The sequence below is a fragment of the Hyla sarda genome, chromosome 6, assembly GCF_029499605.1.
Source record: "Hyla sarda isolate aHylSar1 chromosome 6, aHylSar1.hap1, whole genome shotgun sequence".
NCBI lineage: Eukaryota > Metazoa > Chordata > Amphibia > Anura > Hylidae > Hyla > Hyla sarda.
The window spans coordinates 152,580,642-152,603,613 of NC_079194.1; the positions used below are offsets into that span (position 1 = coordinate 152,580,642).

The following is a 22,972-nucleotide window of genomic DNA, read 5'->3' on the forward strand; positions in this document are numbered from 1 at the left end:
TGCTCTAAAAGGTAGATCAAAGACTCCAATGCCTGATTCACAGAAGGCAAACTGATAGAGATGAGCGAACTTACAGTAAATTCGATTCCTCACAAACTTCTCGACTCGGCAGTTGATGACTTTTCCTGCATAAATTAGTTCAGCTTTCTGGTGCTCCGGTGGGCTAGAAAAGGTGGATACAGACCTAGGAGACTCTTTCCTAGGAATGTATCCACCTTTTCCAGCCCACCGGAACATCTGAAAGCTGAACTAATTTACGCAGGAAAAGTCATCAACTGCCGAGCCGAGAAGTTTGTGACGAATCAAATTTACTGTAAGTTCGCTCATCTCTAAATATTGAGAAACCAAATTCTAGAAGTGTGCCTTTTTACGTCACATATGTTCCTGATCCTATACTAACTACTATAGACCAGGTCATATGTTGAAACATATATTACAAATAGAAACATGCAGGAATAGAAACATGCATTTTGAAGATCCAAAATCTGTCTAGTTCACTGGGTCTTTAATTAGAGTACTGATCTGGGTCTGAATTTTTCCAGACTATAGTGCACTTATTAGCAGTGGTCCCACTATTCCTGGTCCCTCCAGCACAGGTCTTTTAGTACTGGAAAAGCTGCTGTCCCATAGTGGACTTCTATATGTAGAGTCTGCAGTTTGTTAAAGGATAGGGGCTAAAATGTCTGATCATGGGGGGGTCTGACCACTGGGACCTCCTGCCGTTTCCAAGCGGCACTCCAGCGTTCTGAACTGTTTTGTCCAGAAAGCTGGGTTCGGGCGGCTGTGGTTGGGAAGGGGGTATGACTGCTCTGGTCACTCATCACGCCCTCTCCCAAGACATGAAAGAGGGGTGTGTGGCTTCATGTGACACAATATTAATTGGTTCCGGGACGACCATTGTAAGTTGAAACCATTGTATGTTGAGACCAGAACTCTATGGAAACCTGGTAGTTGGTTCTGAAGCCACCAAAATGTCATCCACAAAATAGGAAAAAGTGAGGATTAAAGAAAAATAAGTAGATAACTAATACAGATAAAGCAAATCCTTACATATAAAAGTAAGAAAGATCTGCTGGGAGCTGTAATCACTGTCTATGTCAGTGTTTCCCAAGCAGGGAGCCTCCAGCTGTTGCAAAACTACAACTCCCAGCATGCCCGGACAGCCAAAGGCTGTCTGGGCATGCTGGGAGTTGTAGTTTTGCAGCAGCTGGGGGCACCCTGCTTGGGAAACACCGGTCTATGTAGGACAGTATCTTCTTCAGAGTCCTGTACAGTACATGCACCGTCCTAAAAAAGTAACATGGAGTCGCCCTCACCTGGTGTCCAAAGGTGCAGCTAACCCTGGTACAGGTAAAGAGTAAAGAACATGTAGTACCTCCCTGTACTGTAGAGGGCGCTACCAGACACCAGTCAGTGCATACGCTTCAGTAATACAGGTGTTTTACCAGTGGATGCCCATTCTGATTGGTCAGTTCTTCCAGCCATTGACACGTTCACAGATCTGGACTGTCCGTAGCATTGTATGTGGAGTCTGGTTTCAACTTACGATGGTCCAGAAAAGACCATTGTATGTTGAGGCCATTGTAAGTTGAGGGATGACTGTATATATAAATATATATATAGTTGTCTGCTTCAGACTCTTTGCTTTAGAGGAACACTAGTTTCTCCCCTGTGTGTGTTTTGTACTTCTTTCTCCCTGCAAAATTATTTACACCCCAGCTAAACAAATAAAAAAAAAACAATACTATAAAGAAGTGTGCAAAGAACCATTGCAAAACTTCAACTACCAGTATGCCTTGGTATCCTGCTTTGCATTTAGAGTACAAAAATGTCATTTATGTAAAATTATGTTAATTTGGATTCATTATTTATTTTCAAAAAATGTGGGAAACTCAAAATTTTTAGGTAAAAAAAAAACAAAAAACAAAAAAACACCAAAAAATGCTTTGTTTGAGAAGAATGCAGGGGGCACAAGAACCTCTATTCTGATCAGTTTCCCCACAATGCCTTCCTTGGTTGTGAAGGTGTACTCTGTTTTGGTAAAGCCCTTGATCTTCCAGCACCTCCAGGGTTAATTTTATAATGTCACTTTTAGCAAGACAAGTTGAAGCTGGGAATTAAAGAAGAAGAAAAAATAACTGAATTTTTATCTTTGGAATGACCTTGTTTGCTGGAGGGGTTTGACTGCTTAAAATTCTGATATGCAAATAACTGATAACTATAATCTATAATCCTCAACTTGGTCGCATTTATAGATGGCGGCTGGTTAATTTGCTTTTACAAATTGATGAGCAAACTGTTCCCTGAAAACTCCAACCCTTAACCCTAGAGCCGCAGACACAGAGGCGCTCGTGGGGATTTGCAGCACACACTCCATATACGATGGTGGGTAATTCACTGTGTATGTGGTATACAGAGTCACGGTGAAAAGCATTCATCCCCCTAAAGTCCCTGATACATGTCTATCAGTTTATCTTATTCTAGGAAAGCTGAGTGGCAGTCAGCATGATCACAATTAGGCTAGGGCTGCATTGCACAGTGTTACACTGTAGAGTATGGCCGGGACACTGTCAATGCAGATATGAATGGCAGCACAACCTGAACCATCTGAGGTCCAGTCTTCCCAAACATTATTCCAGTACTGCGCACAATACTCCAAGTGAGGTCTCACCAGCACTCTGTACAATGATGTGAGCACTTCCGTCTCTACTGCTAATACCTCTCCCTATACAACCAAGCATTCTGCTCGAATTTTCTTCTGCTGTATTATGATGTCTGCTTACCTTTAAGTCTTCTGAATATATTGGACTTAATAGGGGTTCTCCACTGGAAAACATTTTTCTATAAATCAACTGGTGCCAGAAAGTTAAACACATTTGTAAATTACTTCTATTTAAATTGTTTTAATCCTTCCAGTACTTATGAGCTGCTGTATGCTCTACAGGAAGTGCTTTTGGTTTTAAATTTCCTTTCTGACTGACCACAGTGCTCTCGGACACCTCTGTCCATTTTAGGAACTGTCCAGAGTAGGAGTAAATCCCCATAGCAAACCTATCCTGCTCCGGACAGTTCCTAAAATGGACACAGATGTCAGCAAAGAGCACTGTGGTCAGACAGACAAGAAATTCAAAAAGAAAATGACTTCCTGTGGAGCATATAGCAGCTGATAAGTACTGGACGGATTAAGATTTTTCAATAGAAATAATTTACAAATCTGTTTAACTTTCTGGCACCAGAAAGAGGAGGATGAGGTTTTTCATAAAGTTTTTAAGTGTAAGCAAAGACACCATAAAATGGAAGGTCGCACAAATATTTTGGTCGCACAAAAATGCAACAGGTCTCTGTGTAGCCCTTGCCTTACAGTGTCACATGTTTAATGATCCAATTTTTTCAGGAACCTAAATAAATGTACCCTCTCATGTATCAGTACAGAAATGGATATGTTGCATACCTAGGGAGGTTTGAAATTCAGGTGCCTGAGAAGACTTGAGGAACAACTCTACTTTCTTAGAATCCTGCATTGTTAGTTAGCTTGATTTATATGCTGTTATACTCTCTGTGGATAGTATACTATCCACTAAGTGTGGATTTCTCCAATACTATTGATTAATTTATGTTTAGGGAAATTGCCTTAAATGGGCACTGTCAGATACAAACACTTTTGATATGTTGTAAAGCATGCAGTACCAATAGGTTTTGCAATTGCTTTCATTAGAAAATTTTCAGTATTTCATACTAAAAAAAGCCAGTCAAACATTTTCTTCCTTCATTCTGATTGTTTTTTCCCTTTTTCTTTTTTTTGTTTTGTTTACATCTCTTTAATTAAATTCCTTTTAACGCCACCTCTGGCCTCTTTTTATGGGCTTTATGCTATTTTGCCTGGAAGCATAAAAATTAAAAGTTCATTATTGCGCACGGGTAAGATGTTATCACGACGCGTCTCCATTGGCAAGGACAGACAAATTGCAGCAGTTTACTCGGCCATGTTTTTAGCTCTCGGTATGTGATGCCAGGATTAGCGCTTTACCTCTTAGGCTTCCATTAAATTTATTGGATCACTCTGCCCGTAATTCATAAACTTTATCCTTGAGCTTTCCAAGTTTCGTGATGACTTGGGGTTAACTGTTTGCAGCAGAAATATATTAGCGGTTTACGACACACAAAGGCTCTTGCAAGTTGGATCACGCACTTCTTATGAATACGTTTTCAGTGTAGTCAGTGGTAGAGCAGGAGTGTTTCTTTTGGCTGGCATCCTGCAGGATCTATCCTCCTGAAGAGGATGATGATGGGGATGATGATGATGGGGATGATGATGAGGAGGAGGATGGGGAGGAGGAGGAGGAGGATGGGGAGGAGGAGGATGATGATGAGGAGGATGGGGAGGAGGAGGATGGGGATGATGATGAGGAGGAGGAGGAGGATGGGGATGATGAAGAGGAGGAGGAGGATGATGGGGATGATGATGAGAAGGAGGAGGAAGAGGCGGATGAAGAGGAGGAGGATGGAGATGAGCAGGAGGAGGATGATGATCAGGAGGAGGAGGATGGGGATGATGATGATGAGGAGGATGGGGATGATGAAGAGGAGGAGGAGGATGATGGGGATGATGATGTGGATGATGAGAAGGAGGAGGAAGAGGCGGATGAAGAGGAGGAGGATGGAGATGATGAGCAGGAGGAGGATGATGATCATGAGGATAGGGATAATGATGATGAGGAAGAGGAGGAGGATGTGGATGATGATGATGATGATGAGGGGGAGGGGGAGGATGGGGAGGAGGAGGAGGATGATGATGATGTGGTTAAATTACACCTGACTTTGACTTCAAAAGCCATGGAGATTTTAGTTATTTCAGTATTTAAGGGCTGTTCAATTTATGCCATCTTCTGGCATCCTACCCTAAAAAGGTGCACAATGGTATGGTTGATTGCAGTAGTTAACCTATTACAGTAGATGTCTGCACTGGTGGTTCAGATGATTGTAGTTTATAATCATTATGGGGGAGATTTATCAAAACCTGTGCAAAGGAAAAGTTTCCCAGTTGCCCATAGCAACCAATCAGATCACTTCTTTCATAAAAAATTCCTTAGTAAAAATGAAAGAATCATGCTGATTGGTTGCTATGGGCAACTTTTCCTTTGCAGAGGTTTTGATAAATCTCCCCCTATGACTTTGCTGTATTGGAAGTTTACTTGCCAATGCATTGGTGAGCAAAGCTGCAGTGTAAAGCACAAAGACCGGAAGTGACGTATATATGGAGAGTTTTATATTCAGTTTGGACTTCAAAGCAGTGCTTTTGCCTAGTTATTATTATTATGGCTATAGCGAGTAGTTATGCTTTTTCTGTAAGGAGCTCTTGTTTGGCAGCTTATTGGCCTATTCACTGGTGCCTATGGAAGTACATGTAATGCTAATATAGTTAAGCTGTATAGAACGACTTAGATCTAAAGGGACATGATGTTTTTAGCACACGGAGTTGACATTACCTTCTCTGTTTTGTCTAATGCTTGTGCTAGGTCACCGTGTCCCCCCTGAACCCACGCAGATAAAATATTATTGAGCCCCCCCAATTGTCTATTGTGGGTTTCCAGCTTCATGTACATCATGAACCTGCGATGAATCCACTCCTCATAACATATCATCTCCTTCCTTTATGTCCGAAAAGTCCTCTGCATTTTACTTTAATTTCAAAGCGTTTTCATTAAAATGTGATGAAAACCGGTTTCAGTTAATTTTATCTCCCCCCAGTTCTCCTGCCTCCCTAATCTCCAAATGCCTGGAGTTTGGGTAAAAACCTCAAGGTCTCGCTATCTGTGGGACCAGAACTCCACACCACGGAGGCACAGTGTGTTCTGATGGACATGGGAGGGAAGAGATGCTGCTGATAAAGTCACTTTTTTGGTATGTGTGGGTGGGGAGAATAATTTTGTTATTTTGCTCTTTATCGGACAGAGCTTGCACTAACAGCAGATAGAAGTATTTGTTTTAGATTAACACTCTATCAAAAAGAAAAAAAAAGGGGGGCGGGGGGGGGGGGGGGGAGTTTCGCCCTAGGTATACGCTTAAAGGGAGATGCTTATCTGGGAGTTCTATTTAAAGCTTTTAACCTGAATTTCTATATGAGACACACACACAAAAAAAAAAATCCCTAGTAAATGTAAGACCATGAGGCTGTTAGATAATTCTCTTCAGCTATATCTTAGTTATAGCTCTCTTTGGGAAAGTTGAGTGAAGACCAGAATCACTGTCATTACTATTCTTACAGTACCAGAAATAGTATAGCAATACAGATAGACCTCTGTCACTGCATAAATAACAGAATTGCTGTTTGGAAAAGTTGGGTAGTAGATAAGACAATATACTAATCATATAAAGTAGAAATCAATGAAGATGTGGTGGGAAAGAAGTGCCAAATTTCACTTGACCTCATATACATTGCCTCATGGAATTCAGTATGCAGCAATTCAGTCATTATACAGCCGTATCCAAAAACGACGAATCTATAACTGGAACCTAATAGGTCATACTTTGTATTGTTTAACATGTATGTGGACCCAATATATGCAGATCGCAGGATTTTGTTCTGACATGTTAATAGGTCAATTATTTGTAGACATTCAGCTGTTAGGGACCCCCCCCCCCACCTCCACCACCACCAACACCACATCCCCAGAAAACACAGGCCTCTGCTTCATTTGCCAAAAAATTATGGTAAAACACAGATTTGTCTGCTATTCAGGGTGTGTGAAAAGTCTGGTACGCCGCCCCCCCCCCCGGATTCTTATTAATGAAGTTAGTGGTTGTCATACATCCTCTTTACTTGTGATTCTATAGTTGGCTTCTAAGTTACTTTAGTAGTAATATACATTATATGTAGTGCGTTTCATCTGACTCCCTGTGCTACGTACTCTACTGAATATAATCCAGTCTTAGCTGATATGACTTATACAAGCACTTGACCAAGGTCAATAGGCTCGGGCACCTCTGAGTGTCCCGAGCTCTGCTGACAGACGGCTATGACAATCTGAAGTCCCATTTTTTACAGTCATCCTCTGGCTATCAGCGGCTGGGGTTACAACAGAGATGTGGTTCCCCCTTTCCGGCACAGGATATCAGGACTGCTCATCATATCTGGCACGGAGCTAATCGCTCTGCACTTGCTTCCTTCTCCCGCCACAGTTTCCTGGGAATAGAGGCTCTGCTATCCTTGGAAGACCAGCCTCCCAAGCAGTCTATTCTGCTTCCTGCACCAGTTAGTAGGTTCATAGTAGTGGAGGTCTGCCTGGAGAGTCCAAAAAGAAAATAAGATAAAAAAAACAGCCACACAGAATAGAGTCATTACATTGGTACAATATCCCTGGTTTACGTCAAATTGTATAGGTAATCTTTGGCCCCATAAGTCCATGTATTTACCATATACCGGTTGTCTGACCACCGCTGAATGCCTAGATGTTTAGTGATATTGGAGCAGACTATATCACTGTATAACTAGGTAGGTATGCTATTCAGGACCCCAGAAAAGTGGAGTAAGAAACCCTGTAGGAGCTGTAGCAGCAGCTATACGAACTGTCATTCAGCTTTTCAGAAACTAAAAAACATTTTGGTGCATTTGTGGCTGAATTCTTTATACTAGGACTGCTCTAATGTTGGCTGTGTAATGCTATTTAGAAAAGGGCTATTCCATGAGCTAAAGTGAACTATGGATCCTAAAGAGTGTGGTGAGGAGTGATGGTATTAGCATGAACCTTTTAACCAATGCACACAGCAGCACAAAGTGTTTCAGGAACATCCTTTATAATATCCTTGGTCTTGTCCAGTCCTCTTCAGTATCACTGTAATAAAAAAGAGGAAATGTTAGACTCATTACATGCTGCTTGTACCTTACTGTTCTTTGTCCCTCCCCCCGCGCAGAAAAATACTACATAATCCAGTTGTACTATCTGTGCCACGTTTCTCGTGGTGCTGAGATCTTGGAGCTATTAGTGGAGGTCACAGTTCAGTGCTGATAAACATTTTAGTTTGTGCAGTGTCAAAAAAATCAATAAATGTGAATTGTGATTTTCAAGCTTTGTGATCACAGTGGAGGGGGAGGGTGGAGGACTCCAAACACAAGACCCTCAAGGGGACTCATTGTGATATTTGCCAACCCCCATTGTCTGCAATACCACAAAATCAGGTGCCAGCACTTGTAACTAGAAACTGGTTTCTTCTTAGTCTTCTGGTTCTGGTCTTGTGAGATTTCACATTTAGGTTAGGTTCAGACTATGGAATCTCCGGGCAGAAAATTTCCGCCCGGAGATTCCGAGTGCGGCCAGCGCTGACTGAATCGGACCGCTCGGACACTGCAGTCTCCAATAGACTGCAATGTGTTCCGTATTTTCGCCTGAAGAAAGAGCAACGCCATTCTTCAGGCGGAAATTTCCAAGCGGATTTTCCGTTAACAAATTCCGCTTCACAAATTCCAAAGTGTGAATTTGTGAACAGAAACCCATTCACTACCCATTCACTACACTACGGAATTTACGCCTGCAATTTCAAAGCAGAATTACAGGCGGAAATTCCGTAGTCTGAACTTAGCCTTATATTACGATTTTGTACACAGAAGCAAAACCAGATTATGGCATACTAGATTACAGGAAAATGGAGCATGGCTTTCCTAGTCAAATAAACAGCAATAATTCAGCATAAAATCTGACTAAAGGTGTAGTCAAACCTTTTACATTCATGGCCGAACCATGGCATAGGTAATGTTAGATCCATAGGGGGCATAATTACTAGGTGCCCACACCTCCCACTAGCATATCCATGGTGAGGAGGATTGGTACAGTCAGAATCCCAGTGGGGAACAGCTTGAATAAGTGGGTTACAGCTTTTTTCCTTTTACCAGGATCATGGCCCTTTAAGAGTCTGTTCCTGGCGCTGCCCCTTCTTCCTTCATGCTTCATCTGTCACTCAGGTAGTGTAATTGGGCTGTTAGTCCTCTGCCCGTCTCCATTGTTCCCCTCTACCTGGGCAGTTAATTACCTGATAGGGAACACCAGACCAGTTCTTTTTATATAACTCATAACCGCTCCGCAGCAAGCGCCACCGAATACAACACCCCTGGGAATCTCCTGCATGGTTACCTCCTAAGAATTAACTGAATATGATGCAAGAAGACCCCCCCCCCCCCCCCAATACCACAGGAGATAGTAGAGCAGATAGAAGATTAGGGTTTTGCATTTATGGGGCAAAAATAGCTGCAGAGATATTAATTAAAAACACAGGAGAAGATGAGCTGTTTAGGACTGTTCAGGCCATACCCCAGCACTGTGTAGTAGGCTGTGTCTAGGCTACAGTCTGAAATGATGACAGATGTAGAAATGTAGAAAATCAGCTGTAAAACCAATTACAGCAACAACAACAAAAATTTATTATGCAGCAGAATTCTGGTCATATTACATTTTTTTTCTGCAACTTGTGCAGGGGTTCTGGGAAAAACCCACTTACATTTGCATTTAAAGAGACATCCTATTACAGTGTTAGCCATGTTATAGTACTTAATATTATATAGATTATCTATATACTGATATCTAAATCAAGCGCTTGGTTTAAAGTTCATATATTCAGAATATACACCTCAGTTTGCTCTTAGACAATGGAAACCAATAGTGCAGTGCTCCCTAGTGGCAGGCGGGAACAGTGCACCCTTTTGTTTTTCTGCTCGTCAATATGGACATCCATGTACTACAATTTAAGCCCATTGTCTTATTAAACCAAGACCCGATTCGAGCGCCTTGGTCTTATAATTAGGCAGTGCTCCTTGTAGCCTCCACTCTCCAGCTCTAAACACAGTGTCAGCATTACATAAAGTCTCCCAGTGACCTTCCGCCTCTCCCAGGAAACCCGCTAATAGTGTGACTCTCTTATTATTTCATTTCACAGCGACTTATCAGTAACAAACAGCCCCAGTTACCTGCAACATTTACTTAATGATTCCAGTGATAGGAAATAGTCTGATAATACGCAGACCAGCTGGCTGGCGCTGGCCAATCAGATGCTCGACTGCGATGGGAGATTAGATTACGGGGGACTGTATTTGTTGTGGTTCGGAGTCACCGAGTACCAGCACTATTGATACAGAGATAGGATTCAGAGTGGACTTTGCCTCCTGTGATAATCGGGGGAAAAAAAGATTATTTTTAACTGCTAGTTCGCTGAGAGCGCTTAATATTAATGACGGCAAGACCAGTTTTTATCTTTACAAGCTCAGGAAAAATAGCTGGGGGTTCAGAGAGCGAAGGTCTGAGGGTCACCTTTGTGTACATGGGCATTGTGGAGCCTTAGGGTCTTAACCCAACTCTGCCGAAGGCCGTACAACACAACGTGGCGTCCATGACTGATAATGTGCCTGTAAAAGCGTACTTAATGTTCACCGTTCTTGCGCTTATATGGACACAATTTACATTGGAGACAGATACAGTGGTCCCTCAAGTTACAATATTAATTGGTTCTGGGATGACCATCGTATGTTGAGACCAGAACTCTATGGAAACCTGGTAATTGGTTCTAAAGGCACCAAAATGTCGTCCAAAAATAGGAAAAAGTGAGGATTAAAGAAAAATAAGTAGATAACTAATATAGATAAAGCAAGTTCTTACATATATAAGTAAGAAAGATCTGCTGGGAGCTGTAATCACTGTCTCTGTCAGTGTTTCCACAGCAGGGAGCCTACAGCTGTTGTAAAACTACAACTCCCAGCATGCCCGGACAGCCAAAGGCTGTCCGGGCATGCTGGGAGTTGTAGTTTTGCAACAGCTGGGGGCGCCCTGCTTGGGAAACACTGGTATATGTAGAGGACAGGATCTTCTTCAGGGTCCTGTACATTACACAGTGTCCTAAAAAAGTAACATGGAGCCGCCCTCACCTGGTGTCCAAAGGAGCCGCTAACCCTGGTACAGGTAAAGTGTACAGAACATGTAATACCTTCCTGTACTGTAGGGGGCATTACCAGATAGGAATTCAGTGCATGCACTTCATTCAATTGGTCAGTTCTTCCAGCCATTGACACGTTTCACAGATCTGGACTGTCTGTACATTGTATTTTGAGTCTGGTTTCAAGTTACAATGGTCCAGAAAAGACCATTGTATGTTGAAACTATTGTATGTATAGACCATTGTAAGTTGAGGGATCACTGTATATACCTTTTAGAAAGTGCACTGTGAAAATAAAAATAAGCAGTAAGATTAATATTAATGTATGGAAGCTGTATCACAACTAATATGGCCACTTTGCCAGCTCCAGCAGCTTTTCCAGACTCCTGAAAGGTAAGCTTTGTTTGCAGTAACACAGTCTTTGCTGCCATTGAACTAGGTCTGGGAAAGCTACTATAGGTGCTGTGCTGTCCCCTAGTTTTTCAGAGACTGATAATGTTGTTTTAGAGAGAAATACATTTCATGTTGTTTGTGCTTCTTGTTACTTGGTTGACTTTCTTCCCCCACTGCACCATAATAATGATATATATGATCTATTGCATTACATTCTATACATTTTTATTAGGCAGCACCAGGCAATGGCACAGCTGTCTTGTCCATGCTTTTTCTATATAGTTGCTCTTTTCTACAGGGAAATGACTAAAAGCTGACTAGTCTTGGGTCTCTGCACCTGGAATACCTTCTCCTGGGAACCTAACTGCTGCAGTTGCTACTGTGCCTCGGCCCTGTTTGTTAGTGTGTCCTCCAGATCACTGGGTTCCCTTATCAGTGACTCTGTGTATTTTCCTTGGTGGGGTTTGATATAGAGAAGATAGATGGATGTTTTGACATGGAAAGTGTCAGGCCAGGAACCTTATCAGTTGGACATGAGCGCCCCGCTGCTCTCATGTTAACCTTATGTTAACAAAGGATTCACATTATTATTGCAACCTCAGAATTGCAACGGAGCATAAAATAACATTTACCCCACCCTTTCTGGTTGTGATAGGGGCACAACAAGGGAGTGCTGGTCCCTGCAGTGCGTGTAATTCTCTCTACGATTACTACTTACTATTATAATGTCAGTAAAATATTCTTTGAAAAGCAATTCCAACATTTGTCCCTTTAGGGTACGTTCCCACATGGCGTATTTTGCTGCGTATTTGCTGTGTATTTGGTGCTGCGTATTTTCCTACCCATTGACTTCAACAGAGAAAATAAAATACGCAGCAGCAAATACGCAGCAAATACGCCGTGTGGGAATGTACCCTTAGTAGCAAACCCCGAAGTTCGGGATTGCAGAAAAACATGCTCCATATTTTGCCATTTTTAGTATATTTAATTGGTATTTATATGGGTAATGAGAGTGTTTGTGTGTGTGTGTGTGTGTGTGTGTGTGTAGTTCAGGCTCTGGTAATAATGGATTTTGTATGGTACCAGCACAGTCACTCTGAGTCTCATCTCTCCACAGATGAGTTGGTTTTGGAAATCCCTTCACCAGATGGAGTCAGTCAGGTTCGAGCAGAGAGCAACATCCTCAAGGGCTTTACCTGGGGTCCGTACAGAGGAAACTTCAGCGGGGCCATATCTTCTCCAGAACAGACAGATACGGTAAGACATGGCATGATCACACAGGTGTGGGTAATGGAGACAGAGCAAAAGGGTAGCGTCGGAGCAAGTAGCCGCACTGGCACCTGGACCTGGGATTCTGTGATGCTGGTGTTAAAGGGAGAGTCTGCTAGTCTCCTGACAGCTAAAATGTTCTTGGTGGTATTGCTTCCGGTTCTTCTGGCTACAATATTTCGAGGGGGAAGGACAATTTCCTCACAGCTGCTCACTTTATTACCAAGTGGTGACTCTACATCCCAATGAGAAGCTCAAGTAGTTGTTTACCTTAGTAGTACACCAATCCTGTATGAATTTCTGGCTACAATCGGTTAGACAGAGTTAACATTGTTGGCCTACCTCCCCATTGGAATGCCAGCACACTTCACAAGCCTTGTCTTGCAGGCCTTGGTAACTTGTCACCACTCGGTTTTTCACACACTTTGTGGTTAAATGCAAATATCATACTGTAAGGATTTGGTCACATAACATTGGGCTGCTGTTTAGCAAACTTTCTCCCTCACCCAGCTGTGTCATGTGGACATATGCAACACCAGAGGGGACTCTGAATATTTCCATCTGGCGCCAAAGCATCTGCAGTGTCCCAATTAGGAACGCAATGTTTCTGTTGTTGTGGGGGTATGATATCTCCAGATATAAATTATTTGGGAGGGAGGGGTCTAATGCAGCAAGAGGTTAGAAGCTGAAACTCTGCTTATGGGGTGAAATAAACTAAATATGGCACAATTTGGGCTTCTCTTTCTTTCACAAAGAGGGGGAAGAAGGGGGGGGCGTTATCTCCTCCGCTTTAAGGTTAAAGCTCGAAATTTTAGACGAGAGCAAGCTGGGTTTGTGATAGCGATTGAGCCCGTTATCTGCTCAGAATGAAATCCTTCATTAACCCCTTATCTCCCCTGTTTGGGGTGTTATGATCTTGTGGCGCCACTAGTCGAGACAGAAGACAGCCAAGTGATTGATTCCTCTTAGATAATGTCCTGCCTTCCGATACTTCATTTATTGTCTAAATATTTTCACTGGTGTTTTCAGCGTTCATCCCAGCCCTTATCGGGTGTCTTGATGTTTTGCAGCTCATCATCCCCCCCAACCCTTCCCTGATATCAGTGCAGCCCTAGGAGAGGCAGGATAAAGAAGGTCCATCCTTAACACTTTAAGTATCTTTAAACTTCCTCATTTGCTTCTCTCTCCCTCTTGGCAGAAAACCATTTTCTCTAATTGTCGCACATCCTCTGATGAGATAGCCCTGTTCTCTCAGAAATTCACAGGTTACCAGGCTGCAAATTAACCTCTTCTCTGCAGGCACTTCGAGGAACATTATGTCCTATCTGTAAGTCTACAACACATCCACTGTACAGTTATAGAGAACTGTTTTCGGCATAGTCACTGACTAAGGTTTTCTTACTGAATACTACTCCCAACAGAAGGCTGAACTCACTATCTAGCATTTAATATGGAACAGCTCCCTTAGTAGTCAGTGAATACAGCTAATAAGATATTTTTTTCCTTAAATTTGGCAATATTTCTGCACCACCACTATGGTTCCATATCCCCCTACCGGCTGTGATTGCATTACATGACCTCAGTGTCCAGTTACTGGCTGAAAGGTGATGTGACATGTCATGCAGCTTACTAGGACCCTAGTTACCCTTGTGATACCAGTTATCGGCGGCGCAGGAGCAGTATAAAAAAATTTCAGATTTTGACCAACTTTTTTTAGGGTTAGAATGCCTGAAAACAGTAAAAAAAAATATTTGTGGGTAAAAGAGTAAGTAGAATAGCATTTAAATTGCAGCTGAATATATACATATAAGACTGGGATCACACATCAGCAGAAGTTTAGTGTGCAGTTAGTTATGTGGCAAGTGTATCAAAGCAGCATTACAAAACTATGGCAGCTTGTAGTAAAATGCACATTTGCTATATGTGAACCCAGCCAAAGGGTATGTTCACACATTAACAACTCATGTCGTTTACTTCAATGGGTCCGCTGGCAATTTACTATGGCAGATTTTCCGGGAAACCCATTGAAGTGAATGGTAACAAAACCTGCAGCGGATTTCTCATAGTGGGTAACTAGCTGTGAGTTTATCAATGTGTGAAGGGACCTGAAGACTTCAATGTAAACTAAATGACTGAACACAACTTTAACCCCTTAATGACCAAGCCCATTTTCACCTTAATGACCAGGCCAATTTTATTTTAGCGTTTTCGTTTTTTCCTCCTCGCCTTCTAAAATCCATAACTCTTTTATATTTCCATCTATAGACCCATATAAGGGCTTGTTTTTTGCGTGACCAATTGTACTTTGTAATGAAACCTCTCATTTTACCATAAAATGTACGGCAAACCCCCCCAAAAAATTTTTTAGGGAGGAAATTTAAATGAAAACCAAAATTTTACACATTTTGGAGGGGTTCGTTTTCACACTGTACAATTTATGCTAAAAATGACATGTTGTTCATTCTGGGGGCCAATACAATTAAAATGATGCTTGTAGTGAGAAACAGCGTTCGGCACAGCCAACCGTGCAGCCTGATATTCGCTCTTGATGGAACAGGTGTGTATGTATGTCGCTGCTTGTGGGGTGCTCAGCCAGGACAGAGTCATGAATCAAACATTTGAGAGAGCATAGAAAATAAGCGGCACTCACCACAGACAGCTAGCGACAACTTCTTTATTTCTTAGGCGTGCAGTAAAACATGCAGGTGCAGGGAGACAAGGACGCCGGGGAATCCCGATTCCCCGGCGTCCTTGTCTCCCTGCACCTGCATGTTTTACTGCACGCCTAAGAAATAAAGAAGTTGTCGCTAGCTGTCTGTGGTGAGTGCCGCTTATTTTCTATGCTCTCTCAAATGTACAATTAAAATGATACCCATGGCTAGATACTTTTATATTTTTGAACAGCTTAAAAAAAATCTAAAATTTTTTGTACAAAATCAGTAATCTAAAATCGCCCTATTTTGACCACCTAAAACTTTTTCATTTTTCTGTATATAAGGTGGTATGAGGGCTCATTTTTGCGCCGTCATCTGTACTTTTTTTAGATATCACATTTGCATATGTAAAACTTTTAGATAATTTTTTATAAAAATGTTTTTGAATAAAATATGACAAAAAAGCAGCATTTTTGGATTTTAATTTTTTTTTTACCTTTTTACGCCATTCACTGTACGGGATCATTAACATTATATTTTGATAGTTCGGATATTTATGCAAGTGGCAATACCAAATATGTTTATTTATTTTTTTAAATTACGCTTTTTGGGGGTAAAATGGGAAAAACTGATAATTTTCATTTTTATTGGGGATTTGGGGAGGGGATTTTCACTTTTTTTTTTTTTTACTTTTTTTTTTTTTTACATTTTTCTACTTTTTTTTTACACTTTTTATGTCCCCATAGGGGACTATCTATAGCAATCTTTTGATTAGGGCACAGCACTGCTCAGTATTATCGGTCATCTTCTGCTCTGGTCTGCTCGATCACAGGCCAGAGCAGAAGACCCCGGGAGACAGCCGGAGGCAGGTGAGGGGACCTCCGGCCGCCATGCTGGATGATCGGATCCCCGCGGCAGCGCTGCGGGCGATCTGATCATCCAATCAAAGTACCGCAATGCGGCAGATGCCGTGATCTGTATTGATCACGGCATCTGAGGGGTTAATGGCGGACATCCGGCTGCAGCCGGAACCTGCAGTGTATGACGCGAGCACCGCTCCGATGCTCGCGGTCATACACAGGACGTAAATGTACGTCCTGGTGCGGGAAGTCCCGCCAAACCAGGACGTACATTTACGTATGTGGTCGTTAAGGGGTTAAATGTGCGCAGGATACTGTATGTGGGAATAGATCCTAAAGCAGAAAAATGGCTGCTTCAGCTGCTTGGGGGTATCTCTGTACAGTGTCCTTTGCCCAAACCATCTTCCTCTAGAATTTGTAGTTAATTAATTTGCTATAGATCGTAACTTAGCAGATCTCTTACCGGATGACATTTCTGGTTTGCCTGTCATAAGATCTGGGCCGTGCAGCCGCCATTCATGTAGCCTTATACATCACTTGAGGCATGAAATTAGTTTTCTTTTTTACTTTTTCTTGAGTTGTTTTACAGTCATTTATAGATCAGAGGGGACCTCATAACAAAGATCATGATATGACCCTGGTTCCAGTGATCACAGGACGGGCGGACACTTGTTCACCTCTCCCAGTCTACACAGCCGACTATAATGGTGGATAGGGCCCCACAGGAACTCTGTGGTACCTATGCTTGTGATTACATATTGTTCCTATGTGGGGCCCTACTTTGGCTGCAATGGGCAAATTTGCCTTATGTGGCAGCCTCTGATGCATTGACTGTACTGAATGTACTGATGGGTGGAATCAGTGCTGTTCTATGGAGCACACATTTCTACAATGACTGCTGCCCCTCAAGCTGCAGAATTGCCATATATAATTATAATTATTTTTTTTAAGTGATCCTGCTTGGTCGTTGATTTCCCCCCCCCCCCCCCCCCCCCCCCAGTTCATCTTCTGTAGCGTTCCTGGAAACTGTGCCAGGCTTTAGAAGCCCCTTCCCTGGATAAGCCGTGCAGCGGATGCAGTCTAGATAGAGTTTCTGATGGTATCAGGCAAAGTTCAGAGCAGAGACACTGACCTCTTTGTTCCAGAAGAAAACAACACATCTTGTCACAGACATTGAGAAGGGGGGTTTAAAGATACAGCTTCCACATACTGTACTTTCTGCAAGCCCGGAAAGTATTTTTCCATCCTTGAAGGAACCTGTAAATGATCATTTAATAAGGTGCACTCTTTCATTTATGTTGCAAAAATTCTTTAAACAAAGGGCTCCCATCGCTGCATAATAAATTAGCGCCCCGCGTTACCATTTACTCGACACAACGCCCATATAGTGAACAGCTGCAGATGTGCATTTACCTATAAAAACATGTCCCCCTGATCATCGGCTGTACACTTGTATCATATGTAATTCTATTGTCATATTAAGATACACAGTGATGTTATTTTCTGCTAGTCTAATGGCAGCCATGATGTAAGATATGATCCGCTGCAATGGCACACCGCTATAGTGGCGCACTGCATGTTACTCGTATATCTGACGTGCATGTATGAATGTATGCCACCTTTATTCCATCAGGAAAGATGAATACTGTTGTAATTCAGAATCGCTATGGACAGATATGTGCAGTTACATAGTCTCTTCTCCCTGTACAGGGAACCTTTTCCCTTCTTCCTAATTGTTGGTGACATCACAGTAGCTGTACTTTCTAGAATGCATTTTGAGCAGCACCAGGGGAAGGTGAAAAAGGCAGGCAGCTCGTGTTTGACAATGAGGGCTTTTCTGCATCATCAGCAGTGCCCGGCTCTTTATCGTACCAGGAACACGCGGCCCATCGCAGTGATAAGCCAGAGCTGACTAGCGCCAGCGCTCTCTGTTCGAGGGTCTTAGAAATATTAGAAGGAATAATTAGATTTCATATCGTTACTGACGCAGCCATCTGAGGATCAGGCAGATTAATTTCTCTTTCTCTGCGCTCATTAATATTCATTAGAGACATGGAAGGACTCGGTCCTGAGCAGAGTGGATTCTACGGGAAGCCGCAGGGCTCACTGCATTGCTGTCTTCAGCATTGTTTAAATGTATAAGGTCCAAATGGTCTGATGTGATTTAACCCATCAGATTCCTGCTGTGTAAATATTATCCTAACGCTAAGTAGTTATTAACCGTATTATTGACTGGATCCTACCGATCTGATGCGGATTAGCATCACATGTATTTATTAAGATTTTGTGCACGTAGAATCTCCTATGTGTTCATTTCTTTGTCCATGCTTGCAGCATGTTAGTGTAACACAGCTCCTTTAAAAAAGCACTCCTGGGTTTGTTTTTTATTGTTGTTTTCCCTCTATATCATGCGCACTCACCATCATCATACAGTGCCATTGGTTTATTTTTATCACAGCTTCATCAATCTATTTTATTACTAATTTGGTAATATGATTACTAGTATGATCCACAGAAAGTTATATGGTTTAAAGGAGTACTCTAGTGCTTACTGTTAGTCCTCCATTGTGCCATCGGCCTTCTTCCTGTGCCCACATCTCACACGGCGTTCAGCCTATCACCGGCCGAGGTGGGACATCGCTGCGACCAGTGATAGGCTGAGCGGCGTGTAACGATCCGTGCACAGGAAGAAGACATAAGACGGGACCGAAGTTGAGGGACAGTTTATTTTCATCTTTTTTTTTTTTTTTGGCCAGGGCACAACGGAGGACTAACAGTAAGCACTAGAGTACTCCTTTAATGTGTCAAAAAGAAGTCAGTCCTGGGTCAGCTGACTTACTGTGACCTACTGGAAGATATCATCACCTATTACATTGCTCCTGCTAGCTCCTAGACCCTTCCCCATCCAGATCTGTATACTACTGCTTTCTCTATGGGATCAGGATATATAGTGGATATACACAAGATTTTTGCCTTGATTTTCCCGAAATTGTTGCAAACAAATTGTTAAAACTTCAGTTGTGCAAACCACAGTAAAAATGTGTTATTTTCTACTGCAATTTAGGGAAATGGCAGCAGAAACAGCCAAAATGCTGTAAAAATATGTGGGAAAAATGCAGTAAAACTTCAGTGTGCTAACACAGCCTAAAAACTTTCAATCTTCATAAAACAACTCAATTGTGATTATCAGTAAAATCACTGTCTAATGTTAGCCTATACTGCACTTTATAAGTAAAAAAAAAAAAAAAAATATATATATATATATATATATATATATATATATATATATATATATATATTCCCAGAGTGCCTATTTAAGCTAATTGAAAACACTGGTGCAGTTGTTTGTGGGGATTCGTTGGCTGCTGACAGCAATAAAGTGGGTGCAAAGCGTTTCGAAAACATTTGAGAACTGCTGAATTAAGTCCCTCACAATGTGAAGCTTGGTGACATTTCTTAGAATAACACTCAAATTGTCTGATAAGTCAGAGTAAAGAATAGTATTCCAGGCAGCTAGATCTACTACTGAATGGAAAGATCACCACCTGCTGGCCACTGACTGTAATAGCATTTCAAGGGATTTAGTTCCTGAATGCCTTTGACAGAACCCTTTATTTGGACTAAAATCCTGTCCACAAATGTCTAAAAGGAGCAGAGGTCCCAGCAGCACAAATTATTTCAGAAGAGGATTGTGCTGAACATTTGGGAGCAGTGGCCTTTCCTGTTATGTGATTATGCAGGAGACCGGTCAAGATGGGAGTGTACAGTTCATTTTTAAGTGAAATAAAGATCCTTAACCATTAAAGGGTACCTGTCGTCAACAAAAACTTTTTATATAATGTAGATAATACAATTATATGTATATTTGTAATATACATTGGTTAAAAAATGTGTACGGTATATTTATGGGTGAAAAAATGCTGTCCCTGCAGCTATTGCCTGTGAGGAGTCCAAATACAGGAAATGAGGACAAGACAAGCAGGGCTCTGTGCAGGCACCTGGCTAGGTAATCATCCTCATGTGCCAGCCCATAGCATATCATAGAGCCTTACTGTACAGAGCCCTGCTTGTCCTGTTCTCACTTCCTGTATTTGGACTCCCCACAGAGACACACAGGCAATAGCTGTAGGGACAAAAATATACATATTTTTTAACCAATGTATATTACAAATATACATATAATGGTTTTATCAACATTATATAAAAAGTTTTTGTTGATGACAGGTACACTTTAATTTTCTTCAGTGTTGCGTTTTGTAATAGTCTCTCTCCTGTCTATTTTTAGAACTCCTCCCTATCGCTGGAAGTGGATGGTGACTGCTGGCTGAAGAACTTGACTTTTGTCCCGTGTGAGCTAGAAGCAAACTCAGTTATATACCGAAAAGGTGAGAACAGTGTGCCTCACAATATCGTTTACCAGTGCTTCTAAGATTAGGAGACTAAAAGCTTTCCTTGTAACCTCCTGGTGTCCAGGTGACCAGATCTGGTGCAAGACCTCACAAGACATACAACAAGGAGAGGTCATCCGAGCCTTCCTTATGGCCGAACCTCAGGCCATTCCCAACTTCAAAATAAAAGAGGAGCCCTGCGAACCATCCCTGGAGATGTCCACCCCTACCGAATTTTCACTGCTCCCTCAGCAAGCTGGCATGGCTGCAATTCTGGCTACAGCAGTTGTCAACAGTAAGTGATGTGTTTTATGCACAGAGATACGTTCAACAGAGCAGTTCACTTAGACATCACATTGGCATCACTTTCAAGGCATCTTAAAGGGGTATTCCTGATAGCAAATGGATAGGTAATAGCTGCTAGGTTGCATTCTGAAATTGACATTAGTGCCATAGACTTTGAATGAAGTGACAGGGCAGATGCTCGACTACTGCTCCTTAAAGGAGATCTGCAGTGTAAGGGCCGGTTCACACTACGTTTATAGTGTACGGGTGCCGGATCCGGTTGGGAGGAGCGAAAAACGTCCGCTCCCATATCCCAGCCAGATCCGGCCGCAAACCCATTCATTTCATTGAGCCGACTGGAGTCAGATGCTGACTCCACTTGGCTCATTTTTGCCCGCATGCGGTTTTCCCACCGGACCTAAAACCGTGGTATACCACGGTTTTAGGTCCGGTTAGAGAACCGTATATGGGGCAAAAATTTGCCGACCAGAGTCAGAGTTTGACTCCGGTCGCTCAATGAAATGAATGGGGTTCCGGCTGGATCCAGCTGGGATAGGGGAGTGGCCGGTTTTCGCTACTCCCAACCTGTTCTGGCACCCGTACACTATAAACGTAGTGTGAAACCAGCCTAAGACACTATGTCCCCACTATTTGCATGGTACATACCCCCTCCATGTATCTCTATGGGAGAGGCGAAGATGCAGCGTTCGTGTATCCCCGCCGCTCCCATAGAGCTGTATGGGTGGTGGGGGGGGGGGGGGGTGCAGGGGGTCATGTCGACGACAAACGCATTAGCTGCGCACAGCTGCGTCAATGTCGGGTCCCCGTACAGGAGATCGCGGGGGTCCCAGCGGTTGGACCCCTCCGCGATCAGACACTTATCCCCTACCCTGCAGATAGGGGATAAGTGTCTAACACTGCAGTACTCCTTTAAATACTCCTCCTAGCCACCGCTGTCTTGCACTGTTATTCAAGAGATCATTGCTTCAAACTGGAATGTGTTTGTAACTCCATATTCATTCCATCATACTGCTTAGGGCCTATTCACATGCGAGCCACCAGCAGAAAGGTATGTCTCTATATTTTATGCCTATATTTAGTCAATGGCAATAAGCCCACTGCTGGGAATGGCATACCTGTGTTGGGCCTATTGGCATTGACTGAATGTAGATTGTTTAGTGACTTCATTCTGTTTTCCAAACTTTTTTTTTTTAAATAGACACAAGCCTAGTCTACCAATCTTTGTATATAAGTATGTATTTGGAAAATAGACCACATGTAGTCACTTAAAAAAAACGTTCAGTTTATTAAAGTTAGTTAACCTGCCACAGATAAGCCACTGTATGTGTCAGCACACCTCTTTGCCAGTATCCTGATACCGACAACATAGACCGAAAACAACATGTGAACAAAGCCTTATTCAGCAATAGGGCCACTAGTTTACGGTTTCTGCAGTTCCAACAGTTCCACTTACAACTTATAAACCTACTACTGGCAAATATTATGGTTAACCAGAACCCGTTACAATGGACAGCCCTTGGTGGACATTTAAGAATAGGTTACCAACTAGCAAAAACCACCAATGAGGCAAAGATAAAACTTAACTTTTACTTATATATTGATTAAATAATCATAGATAAGGTACACATACATGGAAAAGAATATGGAAGGGGATAAAGGGTACAGGTGAAACCCTAACCTAGAGTCTCTAAACAAAAACAATCTCCTAAATACTAGGTGTGGAATGGGGAAAAAGGTACAGCACATAAAAACAATATAATAAAGTAATTGGTGGCACACCTCTCTTGCCAACGCGTTTCACCCCTCACATTATAGGGGCTCATCAGGGATAAGAGGAAACCACATTCATATCAATAAACACAGTGTACCATAAGATACCATAAAAAATATTGATATTGATAAAGACGAGATAGAGGTATAGGAGTTTAGACAGGTGTCCACAAAAATGTAGAGAGTCAATGTCAGTCAGAGTCAAATGTACGTCACGTAGATAGGACAGTAGACCAATGAAGTACTAAACAGACGAAGTACGATATTAGTACAGTAGTACAGCATTAGTACAATATTAGTACAACATTAGTATAATATTAGTAGAGCACTGGAAGAACTTTGATAAAGTATTAGTGCATCAATACCCAATTGCACGAGTGGGTGCCTGATGGCAGACTTTGAACTGTAGATATTTGCA

At 42.2% G+C, this 22,972-nt stretch overlaps 1 protein-coding gene across 4 annotated transcripts in view; it reads left to right on the top strand.

The window, feature by feature from the left end:
• ZFPM1 (zinc finger protein, FOG family member 1) overlaps positions 1-22,972 on the top strand; it is a 128,149-nt gene that overhangs the window by 96,442 nt on the left and 8,735 nt on the right. For all 4 annotated transcript variants that reach the window (XM_056525572.1, XM_056525574.1, XM_056525575.1 and 1 more), the window contains exons 5-7: positions 12,425-12,564; positions 20,376-20,475; positions 20,564-20,773. In XM_056525572.1, the coding sequence (XP_056381547.1) occupies positions 12,425-12,564; positions 20,376-20,475; positions 20,564-20,773 (450 nt within the window). The remainder of the gene's footprint in view (positions 1-12,424; positions 12,565-20,375; positions 20,476-20,563; positions 20,774-22,972) is intronic.